The 15,553-nt window shown below is 45.9% G+C and overlaps 1 protein-coding gene across 3 annotated transcripts in view; it reads left to right on the forward strand.

Annotated features, from left to right (window-relative positions):
* LOC147017174 (uncharacterized) overlaps positions 1 to 15,553 on the forward strand; it is a 97,409-nt gene that overhangs the window by 68,766 nt on the left and 13,090 nt on the right. For all 3 annotated transcript variants that reach the window (XR_015049382.1, XR_015049383.1, XM_085846613.1), the window contains exons 20-21: positions 397 to 462; positions 9,368 to 9,591. Coding sequence is in view for 1 of the 3 variants with exons in the window: in XM_085846613.1 (XP_085702739.1) it covers positions 397 to 462; positions 9,368 to 9,591 (290 nt within the window). In the remaining 2 variants the exon portion in view is untranslated. The remainder of the gene's footprint in view (positions 1 to 396; positions 463 to 9,367; positions 9,592 to 15,553) is intronic.

Genomic DNA, 15,553 nt, shown 5'->3' on the forward strand with positions numbered 1-15,553 from the left:
ACGGTTTAACACAAAATGAGAAACTAAAGACTTGAAAGAGATCGTTGCTTTACATCTTCGATAAAATATCTTCTGTACAATCACGTGTCACTCGTGTTTCAACTAAGTTCCTTGTTTGTTTCTTTGCTGTGTCTCTTCAACATAAACATTCTGAGATGATTGCTGTCAACTGATAACACGTGAAATATTATTTCCTTGTCTGAAGTGGGTGTACATCATGTTGTACCATCGTTTAAAATAATTTTCTTTGAAAAGTATCTTTCAGACATTGTAATTTGTCACATTCATCAGACTCCAATTTATTTACCTTCAAACATTTTCATTTCTCAAAGCAGATAAAGTTTTCACAAATGACATTGTCTGACTTTGTTCTACAAATTTTTCATTGTTCCACAGAGGATAAAACGATCAGAGTTCCAGACCTGGTGGAAGTCACCTGTTTGAAGATTGCTGAGCCAGAAGGTTTGTGATCAAAAGGAAAACTTTTCGTTTCCTTTCTGTTTCCCCGAAGAGCTTTAATTTTGTTAATTTTGTGTAAAATCTCCACAGATTCTAATTCAGATCATCATTGATTCACAAAATTCTTCCATCACCAGTTCGTCATATTGGGTGATTTCATGGAAAAAGCTGAAAAATATGTGACATAATCGTTTTTTTCTCGACAAGATTGAAGCTCATGGAAGAGCAAGATTGAGTTGGTGGGATAGCGGGTTAGCAATTGAAAGTACACTGCCTGCTGAAAGCCATGTAGGAACGAGTGGGGGGGGGGGGGGGGAGCCTCTGGAAGGTGATTCCCGAGACCGAAGTGAACAAATGAAAGAGTTGGATTTTTAAAGTTTAACCAAGAGAGGTTTTCTGGAAGAATGTGTGCATCCTGGCATTAGTGGGGTGCTTGTGGGGCCGTTCACATCGGTGAACTGATGGTGCAATGTTGGAGGATTTGTTCCTTTCATTTTTCATTTTGCATGTTTTTTCGTCTCTCCTGAAATCGACATCAGACACCCATTTCTAATTTTGATATTTGTTAACACTGTTCTGTCTGATTTGCATAAACATGAACATCATCCATAGGCGTGACATAAGATGTCAGGAAATACACTCATTGCTCAATTCACAGCACATTGTCCAAGAGTAAGAAGCTAATGAATGGACACCATGAGGATAACAGGGCACCATTCAATTGTAAACTAGAAAGTTCATCGAATATCTTATCCTGACATAGTGTTGAAGGAAAAAACTAAATTGAAGTAAAATAAAGTTTGTAAAGGTCATATATATGTAAGATAATTCTGGAAGTTTCTGGCCATTGACTCATTGGCCCTCTCCACCACCATATCTGACTTGTTTAATTGGTTATTTGTGCTTGTTTTTGTCCTTTATGATGTCCTTAAAACAGTAAGGTTCCTGATTGGAATTATTTTCAATTTTGTTTTACCGTCAGACGAGCGAGATAATATTTTAACTCTGTCTTGCCTCTCTCTGTCCATGCGCAATCGGGACAAATTCAGAGCCAAAGCACTGCTAAACTTCAGGTTCGTTTTCCGATTCGTGTTCAAAATGTATCATTCAATTGAAATTTAGTTGTTCCTCGATCATAAACTGATGTTTGTGAATGGATGGATGGACAGAGAGAAGTTAACCAATTGCTGAACTCCTCTTTCTGTTTCTCATGTGCTGGGTAAAAAGGAGAGGAGTTGGGAAAGGAGTGAGGCAGAAGTCTTTCAATCAGAGTGGTGAATGCATGAAATGGTCCACCTGCAGTGGTCGTGACAATAGAGTCGTTGGATTGTTTTAAAACCGAGTTGTATTGGTATCTGCAAGTCGTGGGGATGAGAGCATACTCAAATATTGCCATGATTGTGAAGACATGAAGGATGCTTTGGCCCCCTCCTGCGGTGAAGTTCCAAGTATTTCCTTATAATAGCCAATGATTTTACACAATTATCTGATTTTGGCCAACAAGGAGTGACATTTTCAAAATGTATTTTTTCATTACCTCTTACTGATTTATTTGCACTATTTGGGTTTGATGAGTTTGGTTTTCTTTCCAATCAATACAAGAAGTACATCTACGCAAAATTCAACTCTCTCAAATACATACGAGGTCCGTCTAAAAACTAACGGGACTGAGCCTGCTGTGTGCTCCACTTACACAACTTGAATGAACAGGTTCTGTCAGTCTTTCACAACATTCCAGTCATATACATGATTGGTGATGGTTGACTGCGCTCATTGTGTGATTTATTACAGGTTGTGCTTTACATGTTGTCTAGTCTGAGTCATCGTACTTTGAGTCTTGAGCAGAGAGCCAATCTGAAGTTTCTTGCCAAGCTTGGCAAAACACCTTCCGAATCCTTCGCAATGCTGCAGCAAGTCTACGGGGAAGAAACGATGTCACGTACACGTGCATTTGAATGGCACAAGAGGTTTAAAGAGGGACGGGAGGAGGTTGAAGACGATCCACGATCTGGAAGACCTTCAACGAGCAGAACGGCGAACAACATCGAGCGTGTGAAGCAGATGGTGTGCGTAGATTGTCGACTCATGGTGCGGATGATTGCTGAGGAACTTTCCATCAACGAGGACACTGTCTGGAGAATGATCACTGAAAATCGCAAAATGAGCAAGGTGTGCGAAAAGATGGTCTCCAAGCTGTTGTCCGAGGACCAGAAACAGCAAAGAGTCACTGTCTGTCAAGACATTATCGAGCGCCTCGAGGACGATCCAGACCTGCTCGGGAGAGTCATTACTGGCGATGAATCGTGGATATTTGAATACGATCCCGCGACCAAACGGCAGAGTCATCAGTGGAAAAGTCCGGCATCACCAAGACCAAAGACAGCAAGGATGTCGAAGTCAAAGGTGAAGGTGATGCTCATCGCATTTTTTGATATCAAGGGCATCGTCCACTTCGAGTTTCTACTACAGGGTCAAACAGTGAATCAATACGTGTACAAGGAGATCCTCCAGCACCTCGTGAGATCAGTCCGGGACAAGAGGAGGGATCTGTGGGAGAACAACGCCTGGGTGCTCTACCATGACAAAGCCCCTGCTCACAGTGCCCTGAGCATCCTACAGTTTCTGGTGGAGAGGAACATGCCAACTTTGGAGCAACCCCCATATTCGTCAGACTTGGCCCCTTGTGATTTTTTCCTATTCCCCAAGCTCAAGTGGGTGATCAACAGGACCCGATTTCCTGATGTGGAGGCCATCAAAAGGGCCGTGACGACGGAGTTCCGAAGGATTCCAGAAGAAGCCTTCCGGGGGTGTATCTAAACGTGGAAGAAGAGGATGGACAAGTGTGTGAGACTGCAGGGAAACTATTTTGAAGGGGACAAGCTGTGATTTCAATATATTTTTTGGAATAAAATTTCTGTGAAGGCAGTCCCGTTACTTTTTAGATGGTTCTCGTACATTCACCAGCCTCTTTGTCCAACTAACTCCGACTTCCTCCGCTGCAATTATCATCTCTGTACACACCTCATCAATGCCAGGCACTCTACCCTTCTTCATCATCTTCAATGCCATCCACACTTCCTCCTCTGTGATCTCCCCCAACTCTGCTGTCTTCTCACATAACACGGGAGCTCCAGTTTGCTGTTGCTTCCTTCCCAGTTCAACTGGTTCTTTGAAATACCCTTCTCACATCTTCACCACCGTCCCCCTCTCTGTCACCAGCCTCCCACCACCATCCTTAATCACTGCCCCCTTTCATGTCCTTCCCATCCTCATCCCTGACACGAGCCAGTTTATAAATCTTCTTCCTCCCATCCTCTTTCAACTTGTACACCTCATCTTCCATATAATTCCTCGCCTTATCCACAGCTCTCCTTGCTGCTTTCTTCTTCTGCCCGTACAGGTGTAGCAACCCTGCATCTGGCTGCCTCTCCCTATCCTTGATCTTCTCTATCCTCTTTCAAACCTCCTTTTCATGAACTGCCTTCGCGACATCCTCCGTCCACCATACCTGTTTTCTATCCCTTCAGGAGGCACCCCTTCCTGACATTTTTCCACACAAAACTTCTGCAATTCTCCGAAACGTTTCTCTATACGTCCACTCTTCCTCCAAACCTTCAACTTCTTCGCGAAGTTGCTCATGCTTAGTCCTCGACCTCTCCTTATACTCAACGGCAAAGTTTCCCCAACACTTGCCCTAACTAATGATCTGCTGACCCCAGCTCTGAACTTCCCTCCTTTCTCCATCCTTACCACAAACACCACAGGCTTGTGCTGGGTGGTAACATGCTTTCCCACCACTGCCTTACAATCCTTCACCCTCACCAAATGTTGCTTCCTTACCACCACCAAATCCAGTTATGTTCTCTGATGTCCACTCCTATAGGTAATCTTGTTGTTTTCCCACTTTTGAAAGAATGAACCAGTTGTGGCCATCCCATTCCACGCCACCAGCTCCACCATCTCTTGGCCCTCTCTTTTCCGAGTTCCCCAACCAAATTTACCAAAATATTCCTCTTCCCCCAGTTTCGCTACTCCCACATGCGTGATAAAGTCCCCTGCAATGCACAGCCTCACCTCCAGCTCAGCCATTCCCATCATCCTCTCCAATGTGTCCCTGAATTCCTGCTTCTCTGTGCTTGACACTGCTTGAAAACGTTTGACAATGAATTACTTTGTTTTCAATGCCAATCAATCGATGAAAGGTCACGTACAGTGATCATACATGCAGCTGAGACTTAGATTTGACTTGTAAATTCTCAACTATATGTGAGTTATGGAAAGGAGTATGATTAATGATTATGTTGCAAAGAAAGAATGTATTCCACAACTAAAAGAGCATTCGTTCTGCCGAAGCATTCTCTTGATGATTTATATGATTCTGGACGGATCGCCACAAGCAGGATACTCAAGCGAGGTTGCAGGAGTTTGTAATTTGGCCAGGGTACTGGCAGTAACTCACAATCTGTTCATGGAAGCACCGTGGGATCTTTAACATCCACCAAGTACTATGAACAGAGGGGACACCCAGTTTAACGTCAGATGGACATCGCACAGATTAACGGATCACCCTGCACGTGAAACACCTGAAAGGTATCCTTCCAGCACCATAAAGAGAGGCTGTATAAAACATTCAGTGATTGCATATTAGGCCTTCTGCTGCAATTGTCATGTTCCTTTACTGTTGGAGGGATTACTTGGACTTCAAATTTCAAACTGGATTTACTGTGTAGTTGGTTGAAGGTGTGTGTCAGATTTTACTGGTTTGTCAGTTCAGGTATGGGAGCATGCGCCGGAGCTGCGCGTCGCTGCGTCCACTTTCCGCCAATTCTCCAGGGGCCTCCGTCTGGCCATCCCCCAAGCAGATGCCTGGCCCATCCCCATCTCCTTGAGATGCTGATCAACCTGCTGCAACCACAAGGCACATGGTCAGGCCATTGGCCTCCTCCGCTCACGAGGCTCCCTCACTGAGAAAATCTGGTGAGCAGCATCAGCATCAGGAAAATGAGCCACATGTCCATTCAGCCGCAACTGATGCTCACGGACGATGCAGGTAACAAATCTCATTTGAGTCTCACTCAGCAACCGCTCATTGGTCACAAAGTCCGGCCAGTGATAGCCAAGCATTCTCCGAAGAGACCTGGAACCAAAGGAATTATGTTTTCATCTCAGATCTCTGGTCACAGTCTAATATAAGTCTTACATTTGAAGAGCAAGACTGGAATCACTAAGGATCTGAAGACTCATACTTTTGTCCTCCTGCACAGATACCAGCAGTGCCATACCCCAAGATCCAGTGAATCCATGACTCCCCAAGCCTGACCCAGACATCTGTTGACGTCTGGCTCAGAGCCAGCAGAGACATGAATTTCACTGCCAAGGTAACTGAATTTCTCTGTGACCTCACCATCCTCACCACAAAGATAGCAGCATTCAAGATGCCTTTGAAAGCCTGCATCCTCATTTTGACCCAGGAAACCCCTGATCCCAGCGGCTCCGACTCCTCATTCAACATCTCTTCAGCCCGAAAAAGGATGTCTAGAGTCTCCGCAAAGATGACTGTGAAATCAAGGTCAGAGATCTTGACATTCTCGAACGATGCACTGCAGCTTAATCTCTCCGACATCCTCCTCAGAATGCAGTCCATAAAAGCACTGCAAAGTGTGGGAGCCAGATCACACCCCTGACATACTCCAGCAAAAACTGGAAATAAGTCAGAGATGGTGTCACCACATCTCATAGCACTCTCATTACCAGAGTGTAGTTCAGACATCAGATTGATAAGTTTTGGTGGCACCCCATGAAGACCAAAAATCCTCCAGAAGGCATCCCAATTTACTGAATTGAATGCTTTGCAGAGATCAACATAGGCTGCAAGCAGCCCCTGCCGAAACTCTCGTCTGCGTCAGGTGACAACACGAAGAGCAAGAATACGTTCAATCATTGACCGCTTTGGTGTGAAGCCTGACTGCTCTGGACGCTGGTGCTCAAGCAGATGGTGGCGAACCCTATCAAGAATTATCCGAGCAAAGACCTTGCCTGGCACCGAGAGCAGCATCATCCCTCGGTAGTTGTTGCAGTCTTGGCGGTTACCCTTCCCTTTCCAGAGAGGGACAACAAGGCCCCTCTTCCAGTCAGTTGGGATGATGCCTGTGTTCCAGGCAGAGTACAGAACTGTATGCAATGACACGAGTACAGCATTTCCACCAGCCTTGAGAAGTTCAGCGTGGATGTCATAGATCCCAGAGCTTTACACCATTTCAACAGGTTCACCGCAGCCTGTGTTTCGACAAGCCTAGGTGGACCACAGTTGATTAGTGGGTCAGCAACAGGGATTGTAACACCCCTGACGTCCAACTCGACAGCTGGTGAGTCAGCCTGGTGCAGCCTCTCAAAGAAACCGGCCCAGCGGGCCTTCACTTCGGATTCCTCTGTCAAGAGTAACCACCCTCCGCTTGAACTGCAGTACACCGAGGGATGGGGCTTGGAGGAATGCAATGCGTGCATTCTCCTGTAAGCGGGATGAGAATTACTTGAACACAGGTGATGGTCTTCCCTCTCACAGATTCCTTGCACATTGGCCCCCTTGTCCACCCTCAGCACACATACAGTTTTATGCCTCAGCTCCCTGAACAGCTCAGCTCTGCCATTAAGCCTTGCTCTGCGACTCTGGTCAATAGTATCCAGTGTCCCTTGAGAGACAAAATTCTTCTTCGTCCTCATGTGAGTTCCAAGACATCCACCAGCAACATCAAGGACGGTGGTCTTGAAGGCGCACCACAACTCTTCAGGACTCCCCAAACAACACAGACCCATCAAATCCCCATTCAGCCTGTTCGCAAACTCCTCAGCTATCCTCTCATCCTTGCATTTGACAACATACATCCGAGGCGAGGATGGTACCATTCTGCTGGATCTATGCTGCAACTTCAGAGTTGCTGCAACAAGCCTGTGGTCGGTGTTGAGGAGCTGAACACTCTGGTAGACCCTGCAGTTCTGGATAATCCTCCAGTGACCATCAATGAGCACATGGTCAATCTCCTTTGCCACACCGCCAGCATTGGAATACCAAGTCCAGTGATGAGCTTGTGGGTGCTGAAACCATGAACCAGCCACCCCCAGTCCATGACTTCTTGCAAAGTGATGGAACTTAGTGCTATTCTGCTTCACAGTTCCAAACCCATGGGGACCAACACATGTCTCATAACCATCCGTATCAGTTCCAGTCGATGCATTGAAATCCCCCAAGATGAGAAGAAAATCTCGCCTGGGGCACTGTTCAGCCACAGACTCGAGCGCGGCATTGAAAGCGTCCTTCATGGTGAGATCACTCACCTTAGTCGGAGCATATACAGACACCAGGGAAAGCACACCCAAGGAGTGACGAATCCTTTATCTCATAATATGTTCATTGACCGGTGTTATCTCAATTATTATTTGAGTCAGCTTATTGGACTCAGCCACAGCAACTCCTTGGGTATGGTAACCATCAGAGTGGCCAGAACAAATTGTACATGCAACTACCGGCCATGATCTCACCACTCTCCGGTCTCCAAACCTCAGAGAGTGCTGCAATAACTATGTTCAAACGCTTGAGCTCAGATGATCACAGAGATGGGTGATAATCCTCTCTTGGAGTTAGGACATTCCAGGCACCCACCCGATGGGACCGCCTCAGGTTAACCCAAGGAGAACACCGTCTGGTGGATGACACCTCAGCTCCACTCCACCACACAGCACTGCAATCTGACCCTGGACGTTTACCCCATGGTTTTCCTCGTATCATCAAGGAATGGGGGTCCCGAAGGCTTTGTCCCAATCCCATCTTTCTGTGAGCGCAGCACAGAAGATTCTCCCACAGAGTGGGATTTCAGATGTAACATTTGTTGGTTTTGCAGAATAATGTGTTTTACGGTGGCCGGAGTGCAAATCCTTCCACCAACCTCCTTAAAAAAAGTAACCCAACTGCAGGAGGACGTCCGCAGATACAGTTGGGCATTATAAATGGATGAGATTTGTTTTTGGGCAGGTTTTGTTTTTAATCCTGCTGGGTGTCCATATCTATAACACCCTCCTCTCCAGAAAACCTGGTGGGGGAGACGGTTTATTTCCCGACAACCCGACTATGAAACAGGTTAGTACAGGTTTACCTGGTACCTGCAGCAAGTGACAGATCTAATCTGGCTTGACCTCTCTCAAGGTTCCTCTCTCAATGAAGAGAGAGGTATTTTACACGGTACCTTTCTCAATGAAGAGAAAACATGCCATACTGGTTTGGATGACACGTTTTCTCTTCATTGAGAAGGATTTTAGGCATTGCTGCCTTTTAGTCGGTTATATTTTTCTCTCCATCCTTATTTCTGTGTCGGAGTGTCGACCCATGCAAGATTGTGCTCAATAGCCAAAGAGGCTGCTTATGTAGCACCAACGCTCTGCACAGAGTGTGGTCCCAATGGATGGATGGATCCTTATTTGCCTTGAAGGCATGAGGAGTGAGCACAAAATATAGATCGGCATCACCAGGCAAGTTAGACCTGGCCAGGTGGGGCAAGCATTGAACCACTCCTTGGAGATCATTATTCACAGTTTTTTTTCTTCTTACATTGTAGTTCCTCAGAGACGAGCTTGTTTCTAGAACCACAGAATTCGACTTATTGATACTTCTGCCTTAAACTAGATTTGATTCTTCAATTGAATACCAATTTCATACCCTCAACACTTTACCACAACAATGTTCAAGAGTGTTTCCATATTGTGATTCCTCATGCAAGCATCAAGTACATCACAATGATTACTTATCCCCTTCGGTTAAATAGCACAAAAATGGGGGCAAATGAGTTTGTAAATCACCTCTATTTATTTTCTATTTCAGTTGTTATGGAAAATCAAAGCATTGCATCATTTCCAACAGACATAAACTCTGAAAAGGAGGACCGACACCGACGCAGCACCAGCAGCAGCAGCAGCACCAGCAGCAGCAGCAGCACCAGCAGCAGCAGCAGCAGCAGCAGCAGCAGCAGCAGCAGCAGCAGCAGCAGCAGCAGCAGCAGCAGCAGCAGCAGCAGCAGCAGCCTCCCTGAGTCTTTCAAGGGTTTAAATATGAATGTTAAATTGGAAAACTTGACCCGAAAAAAGGTGGGTGTTTTCATTTTGGATCGCTTTGTTGTTTTCCACGTATAACATAATGAAAGCATGGGAAGGGGGTGGGGGGAGAGGGTGGGGTTGATCAGGGTAACTGTCATGCATATGGGAAGGGGATGACCTGAGGTTGTGGTGAACACCCATCTTGAAACTTTCAAAAAAAACCTCCTCTCTTTCATGGAAAGAGGAGAGGTTCTTTGACAGTTAAAGATTTCTCAAAAATAATCTCACAAATGTACAATGCCCTCCATAAGTATTGGAACAATGAAGTCAAATTTGTTAAAATTGCTATATTCAAGAAATTTGGATCTGAGATCAAAAGATTAATACGAAGCAAAAGTACAGAAGGTGAGTTTATATTTCTTGGTAATTTTATGTATATATGTTTCATCATTGAAGAACAACAGCACTTTTTATGTTCAATCCCCCCATTTTAGGTAAGCATCGGTATTGGAACAAATGACTGGCAGGTGTTTCTTATTGCTCAGGTTTTTATCCCCCGCCGCGTGGCGGAAGGGGGATATTGTTGTTATTGCATTAATCGTTCACACATAAAAGAGCTGTGAATGTCTCTTTTTGGTTTTCGCCTTTGCTTTTGCCTTGGGAGTCTGCCTTTGGAGTCAGTGGGCATGAACCAACATGATTACCAGAGCACTGTCCATGAAAGCAAAGCAAGCACTTTGGAAGGTGAAGGAACAGAAGAGTTTAATTATAACCATAGCACAAAAATTTCGCCGAGCAAATACAACAATTTGGAATATCTTGAAAAAGAAACTACTGGTGTACTTTGCAATAGACAATGGCCAGTCAGCCAAGGAAAACAAATGTAATTGATGACAGAAAAATCATCAGAGCTGTGAAGAAAAACCCTGAAACAACTGTCATTGACATCACTAACAACCTCCAGAGTGCATGGGGTGAAAGTATGACAAGCTGCTGTTTGCAGAAGGCTTCAACAGCAGAATTACAAAGACAACGCAGCAAGATACAAACTCCATCAGCAACAAAAATAGAATGGCCAGATTTGAATTTGCCAAGAAGTTCAGAGGTGAGCCAGGGGAGTTTTAGAACAAAGTTTTTATGTTGAGATGAGACCAACATAAACCTTTTCCAAAGCAATGGAAAGGTGAAAGTGTCAAGAAAGGAAGGAACTGCACATGATCCAAAGCATATACCTCAGTTGTGAAGCATGGTTGAGGTAATGTCATGGCTTGGAATTGTATGGCTGCCTCTGAAACTTGGTCACTCATCTTTATTGATGATGAAACTAATGACAGCAGCAGAAAAATTAATTTGGAAGTGAACAGAAACATTGTGTCTGCCTATGTACAAAGAAAGTAACTCCAAATTCATTGGGTGGCACTTCACCAAGACAATGATCCAAAACACACTGCCAACGCAACCAATGAGTTCATCGGTGGGTGGAGGGAGTGGAAGATTTTACACTGGACAGGTCAATGTCCTCCTGATTTAAATCCAATGGAGCATGCATTTCACTTGCTGAAGAGGAGACTAAAGTCAGAAACCCCTCAAAACAAACAATTGAAAATCGCTGCAGTAAATGCTTGGAAAAGCATCTAAAAGGAAGATACCAAGAGTGTTATGTGGTGATGTCAATGGGTCACAGGTTCGATGCAGTTATTGCATGAAAGCGATACGCAACCAAATACGAACTTTGACACTACTTTAATTAATCCGTTGCAATACTTATGTTTTCCGAAAATTGGGGGACTGAACATTAAAAGTGCTACTGTTTTACAATGGTAAAACATATGCATAGAAATCCCAAGAAATATGTGCTGACCTTCTGTATTCTTGCCTCGTATTCATTTGTTTTTATCTCAAATCCACATTTCTTGAGTAGATAGCAATAATAACAAACTTGACTTCACTGTTCCAATACTTATGAAGGGCACTGTTTATCTGTGTATTATTACATTGAGGGGTAAGTGCACCAAGGTGTATTATTATTATTCCTGATGATTATTTGTTTACCCTGTTTACCCTGTGTCTACACCGAGTGCATTTTCATTTGAATCATCTTATGCATCTTGTCTTGTTGTCTTGGTTTGATTTCTAAATGGTTTCACTCAATGCATCTTGATGGTTTGTCTAATTTCTAAATTTGATTTCTAAATGGTTTGACTAAATGCATCTTGTCTTGGTTTGATTTCTATCTCGACCACAAACTGTCATGTGGGGGCTTCGCAGGCAGGGCATGACATCACAAACTGTGTTGTCCCTTGGATGAGTACCAAGCAGGGGACCCATCTGTTCGCATTAGTTGGTGGATATTAAATATCCCAAGGTGTTTTTTTGAACATCCCAAGGTGTTTTTTTTTTATCATGGAATGACATAATCAGCCCCCGAGCCTTTTTCTAAATTATGGCTAGCCTTCGTCAAACTTCATGCCAAGCCAGGCCATTCAGGAATTAAATGGGCCAAGAGTGCGTACCGATGTGCCGATGATCTCAACTTGATGGGAAAATAGTGTAAGGACAAGGGTATATTTTTGTTGTTGCCATGAACAATGACTAAATGCTGTGTTGTGTGAGAAATTATTTGCGGCCTTTGATATACAGTACAGTGCTGCCGGACCCCACATATTCACGGTTTATAAAATGCGACCTGCTTTGACATTCGAGGCCCTGTGCTTCACGTTTTCGCAGTTTGTCACGGGCGTATTCAGTTTTTCACGGGATTTTTGATTTTCCCTCATGAATAGCTTTTGACCAGGAACCTATCCCCCCTTCTTCCATTGAAACAATGCTCCGCTATTCGCAGTATTTGTCAGTTTGCAGTATTACGTACACTTTTCACATTTGGACAGTATTAATAAATAGAACAGGAAATTGAGGAAAATATTTGAATCGGAGGAGCGGAGATGGAAAGGGAGAAAAGAGAGTCGGTTGAGTGGAACATAGATATTTTTAGAATGCAATAAACAAGTGAAAAACAAAGTTTTTGTTTGGTGTGGGGAAGCACACTGAAGGGTTGATTCGTCATGTCAAAACAATTCAGAAAGATAGTCTTCCCTCAAAGTGGTTGAGTGACTGTGTGTGTGCACGCATGTGTGTGTGTGCGTGTGCGCGTGAGTGTATGCGCGCATGTGTGCATCTGTCTGTGTGTTTGTGTATCTGTCCACGTCTGTATATTTTCCCTTGAAAATTTTTTTCTTCTTCTCTGCAACAGCTTGTCTGATCGATGTGAATCTTTATACATCGGAGGGACTCCCCATGGAAAATATTTTATTCTTGACTTTGATGTCATAGTGTTGCGAATCTGGAAGTTTACTGCACTCAACATTCAGGTCCCCATAGATCAGTTATATCGGTAAGTATGTGTTTCTAGTTAGGGTCCCGTCCCTAGTCTAATGGGAATTAAACGTTCGTGTGCTGCAGTTATTTTGATAGTTAGGGTTTTCTTTTACATTTTTATATCAACAAAAACAACGCCATCTTCACTCTCACAGCAACAATGCTCTGCTCACGGCATTCTTCCAGAGCTCGCCAGCGAGCGCGTGCGTGGGTGGGGCTAACAGGGGCATGGCGTCCCTCCTTGGCCAATCGGCAAGGGGCGGGCATCTCGCCCACCCCGTTTCCGATTCCACACGACCGCCATTACGCACGCCGCCAGAGGTGAGGCGGTGGGCAGAGCCACAAACGCCTCCGCTCGGGACTCCACCCAGAAGGGTGGGAGTTGCCCCGCCTACCGTGCGCCTGTCCAATGGAGGGTGGCCAGGGAATCGCGCGATGGTTCCGACCAATCAAGAGGCGAGTGGTCAGGAGAAGAGGCCCCTCCCTCCAAGAGAGGAAGGGTGGTGATTGTTTGGGACAAACGCGAAGAGATTGGTCTGATCATGTCGCCGGCGTCTGTCTCATCTCATCCCCACGCTCGCTGATCTGTTCGAGCGAGGAGAGCAAAGATAATTGCGGCGGATCTGCTCGAGCGCGGAGAGGAAGAATTTGCGCCCGTATGCTCGCATCTAGCTGGCGTCTGGTTTGTCAGCTCGCTGGCGCCTGGTTGGTCTGCTCGCAGCTCGCTGGCGCCTGGTTCGTCTGCTTGCATCTTGACGCTTGACTGGTCGCCTCTCGACGCCGGTCTGGTTCGCTCATCTCGGCCAAGCCGCACGAGATGGGAAGTTCCTTTTTCTTTCTGGGTATTTGTGTGTGCGTGTGTATGTCCTGTGGGCCCCGTCTTTAAGTAGAAACTGGATAAGTACTTTTGCTTGTACATTACATTTCATTTCTTGTTGTCGGTTAACTCTGCTCCTTGCATGCTCCCCCCCTCCCCCCATTATAAATAAATCCCCTGTTCCATGGATTGTATCAGCTCGTTTCTGTGTTTTCTTCATTGGCTTAGCATGGTGCGTGTTGGTGAATTAAAACCACTGTTGCTGCTGTAGATGTACGTTTGGACCGACGGTACTTTGGTAACCATCCGCTCGGGTTACACACGGTTTGAGCACGCTAACGGCTAGACTCGTACGAGTGCCGTTGAATGTGTGAATCCTCGGGAGGTCGCCACGTGGTCCTCCAGTTATTTTGAAGATTGGCAAATAACCCTGTTCCACGTGGCTGAATTATTGACGATTCACGGTTCTGTAAGGGACCTGTACCTCCGGAGTTTTCCGAACGGTACGATCTAGATCCCGGGTGTTCGGTAGAGTTGACCGTACTGCTCCACCTAGCGGTCGTACTCGCAGCCGATACCTGGATCCACAACAAACTGGTGTTCAGGAGCGGGATTCGAACCCCTCCGTCTCCACGAAATTCACGGATTCGGATCAGGGGTGTAGGGAGCGACCCCCCCCCCCCGGTTCCCCCAAATTACGAGCATTTTAAATTATCTTCCCAACACGTAACATGGCAAACCAAGATGGGCTGAAGCAGGTGGGTACAGGTTTAGAGGTAGGTTTAAAAGAACCCGTGACCCAGGACATAGCGATCCCCACGGGATCAACACCCGATCGTGGAAGGCAGCAGTTTATGCAGGAACCGACAGCGCAGCAGCTTATGGAGTCGGTGGAAATAATGAGGAACATGACTGATGAGATGAGGAGTGATTTATGAGCAACAAATGCCGAAATGGATGCGAACACGTAGGCGCTGAGGGGCGATATGCAAACACTGAAGGGTGATATGCAAACCCAGCAAGGGGAAGTGCAGACCATGGGGTTGAGCCTGCAGGCGAGCATGAAGGGCAAAATGGCAGCACCACGTGGCGGAACGAGCGAGCCATGGGGGAGTGTAACGGCTGTCGGGCCCGCGATGGAGACGGTAAGGTCGAGGGGACGAGCGACGCCATATTGATGGGGAGACGGGTCAGGTGAGACACGAGGGGATAATGGAGAAATTAAAGGAGGTAGAAGGGACGACGGAAAAATTAAAAGAGACGGAAATCCGGGAAGTAACGGGGGTAATGAACAAGGTGACGGAATTAACAGAGACACAAGGAGAGACGCAGGAATGAACAGAAATGGCAGAGACACGGGAGATGGAACATGTAGAGGAGAAACGACAGGAAATTGACGAACACACACACATAGAGTTCATGAGGGACAATGGGGTTGAGCATGAGGAATGTTTCGTGACCCTGTGCGAGCAGCAGGATAGCCTCCTTAAGGAACAAAGGGAGACGGTGTTCCCCCTTGAAGCAGATCGTGACGAGGTGAGTCCGGTCGGGCCGTGCGAGGGTAAGGGAATGGCTGAGGTGAACGGGTCCATGCAGCGTTTGGGGGGAGTAGAGATCCCGGGACCCCTTGTGGTAGCACGAATCCCCGATGTGAATGTCCCGGTGTGTGTGGTGGAGAGTATGAGTGCTACGAGTGTGTCGAAATGTGTGTCAAAAGGTGAGTATGGTATGAGTGCCATGGTGTGCGTGAGTAACATGGCATGCGAGGAATTGAAACAGACCGATCCAGACGGGAGACTTGAGTGGCGGGCCTGGAAGGCC

Source organism: Eptatretus burgeri, chromosome 11 (genome assembly GCF_056783735.1).
Source record: "Eptatretus burgeri isolate ZD-2024b chromosome 11, Ebu_testis_v1, whole genome shotgun sequence".
In the NCBI taxonomy this organism is placed as follows: domain Eukaryota; kingdom Metazoa; phylum Chordata; class Myxini; order Myxiniformes; family Myxinidae; genus Eptatretus; species Eptatretus burgeri.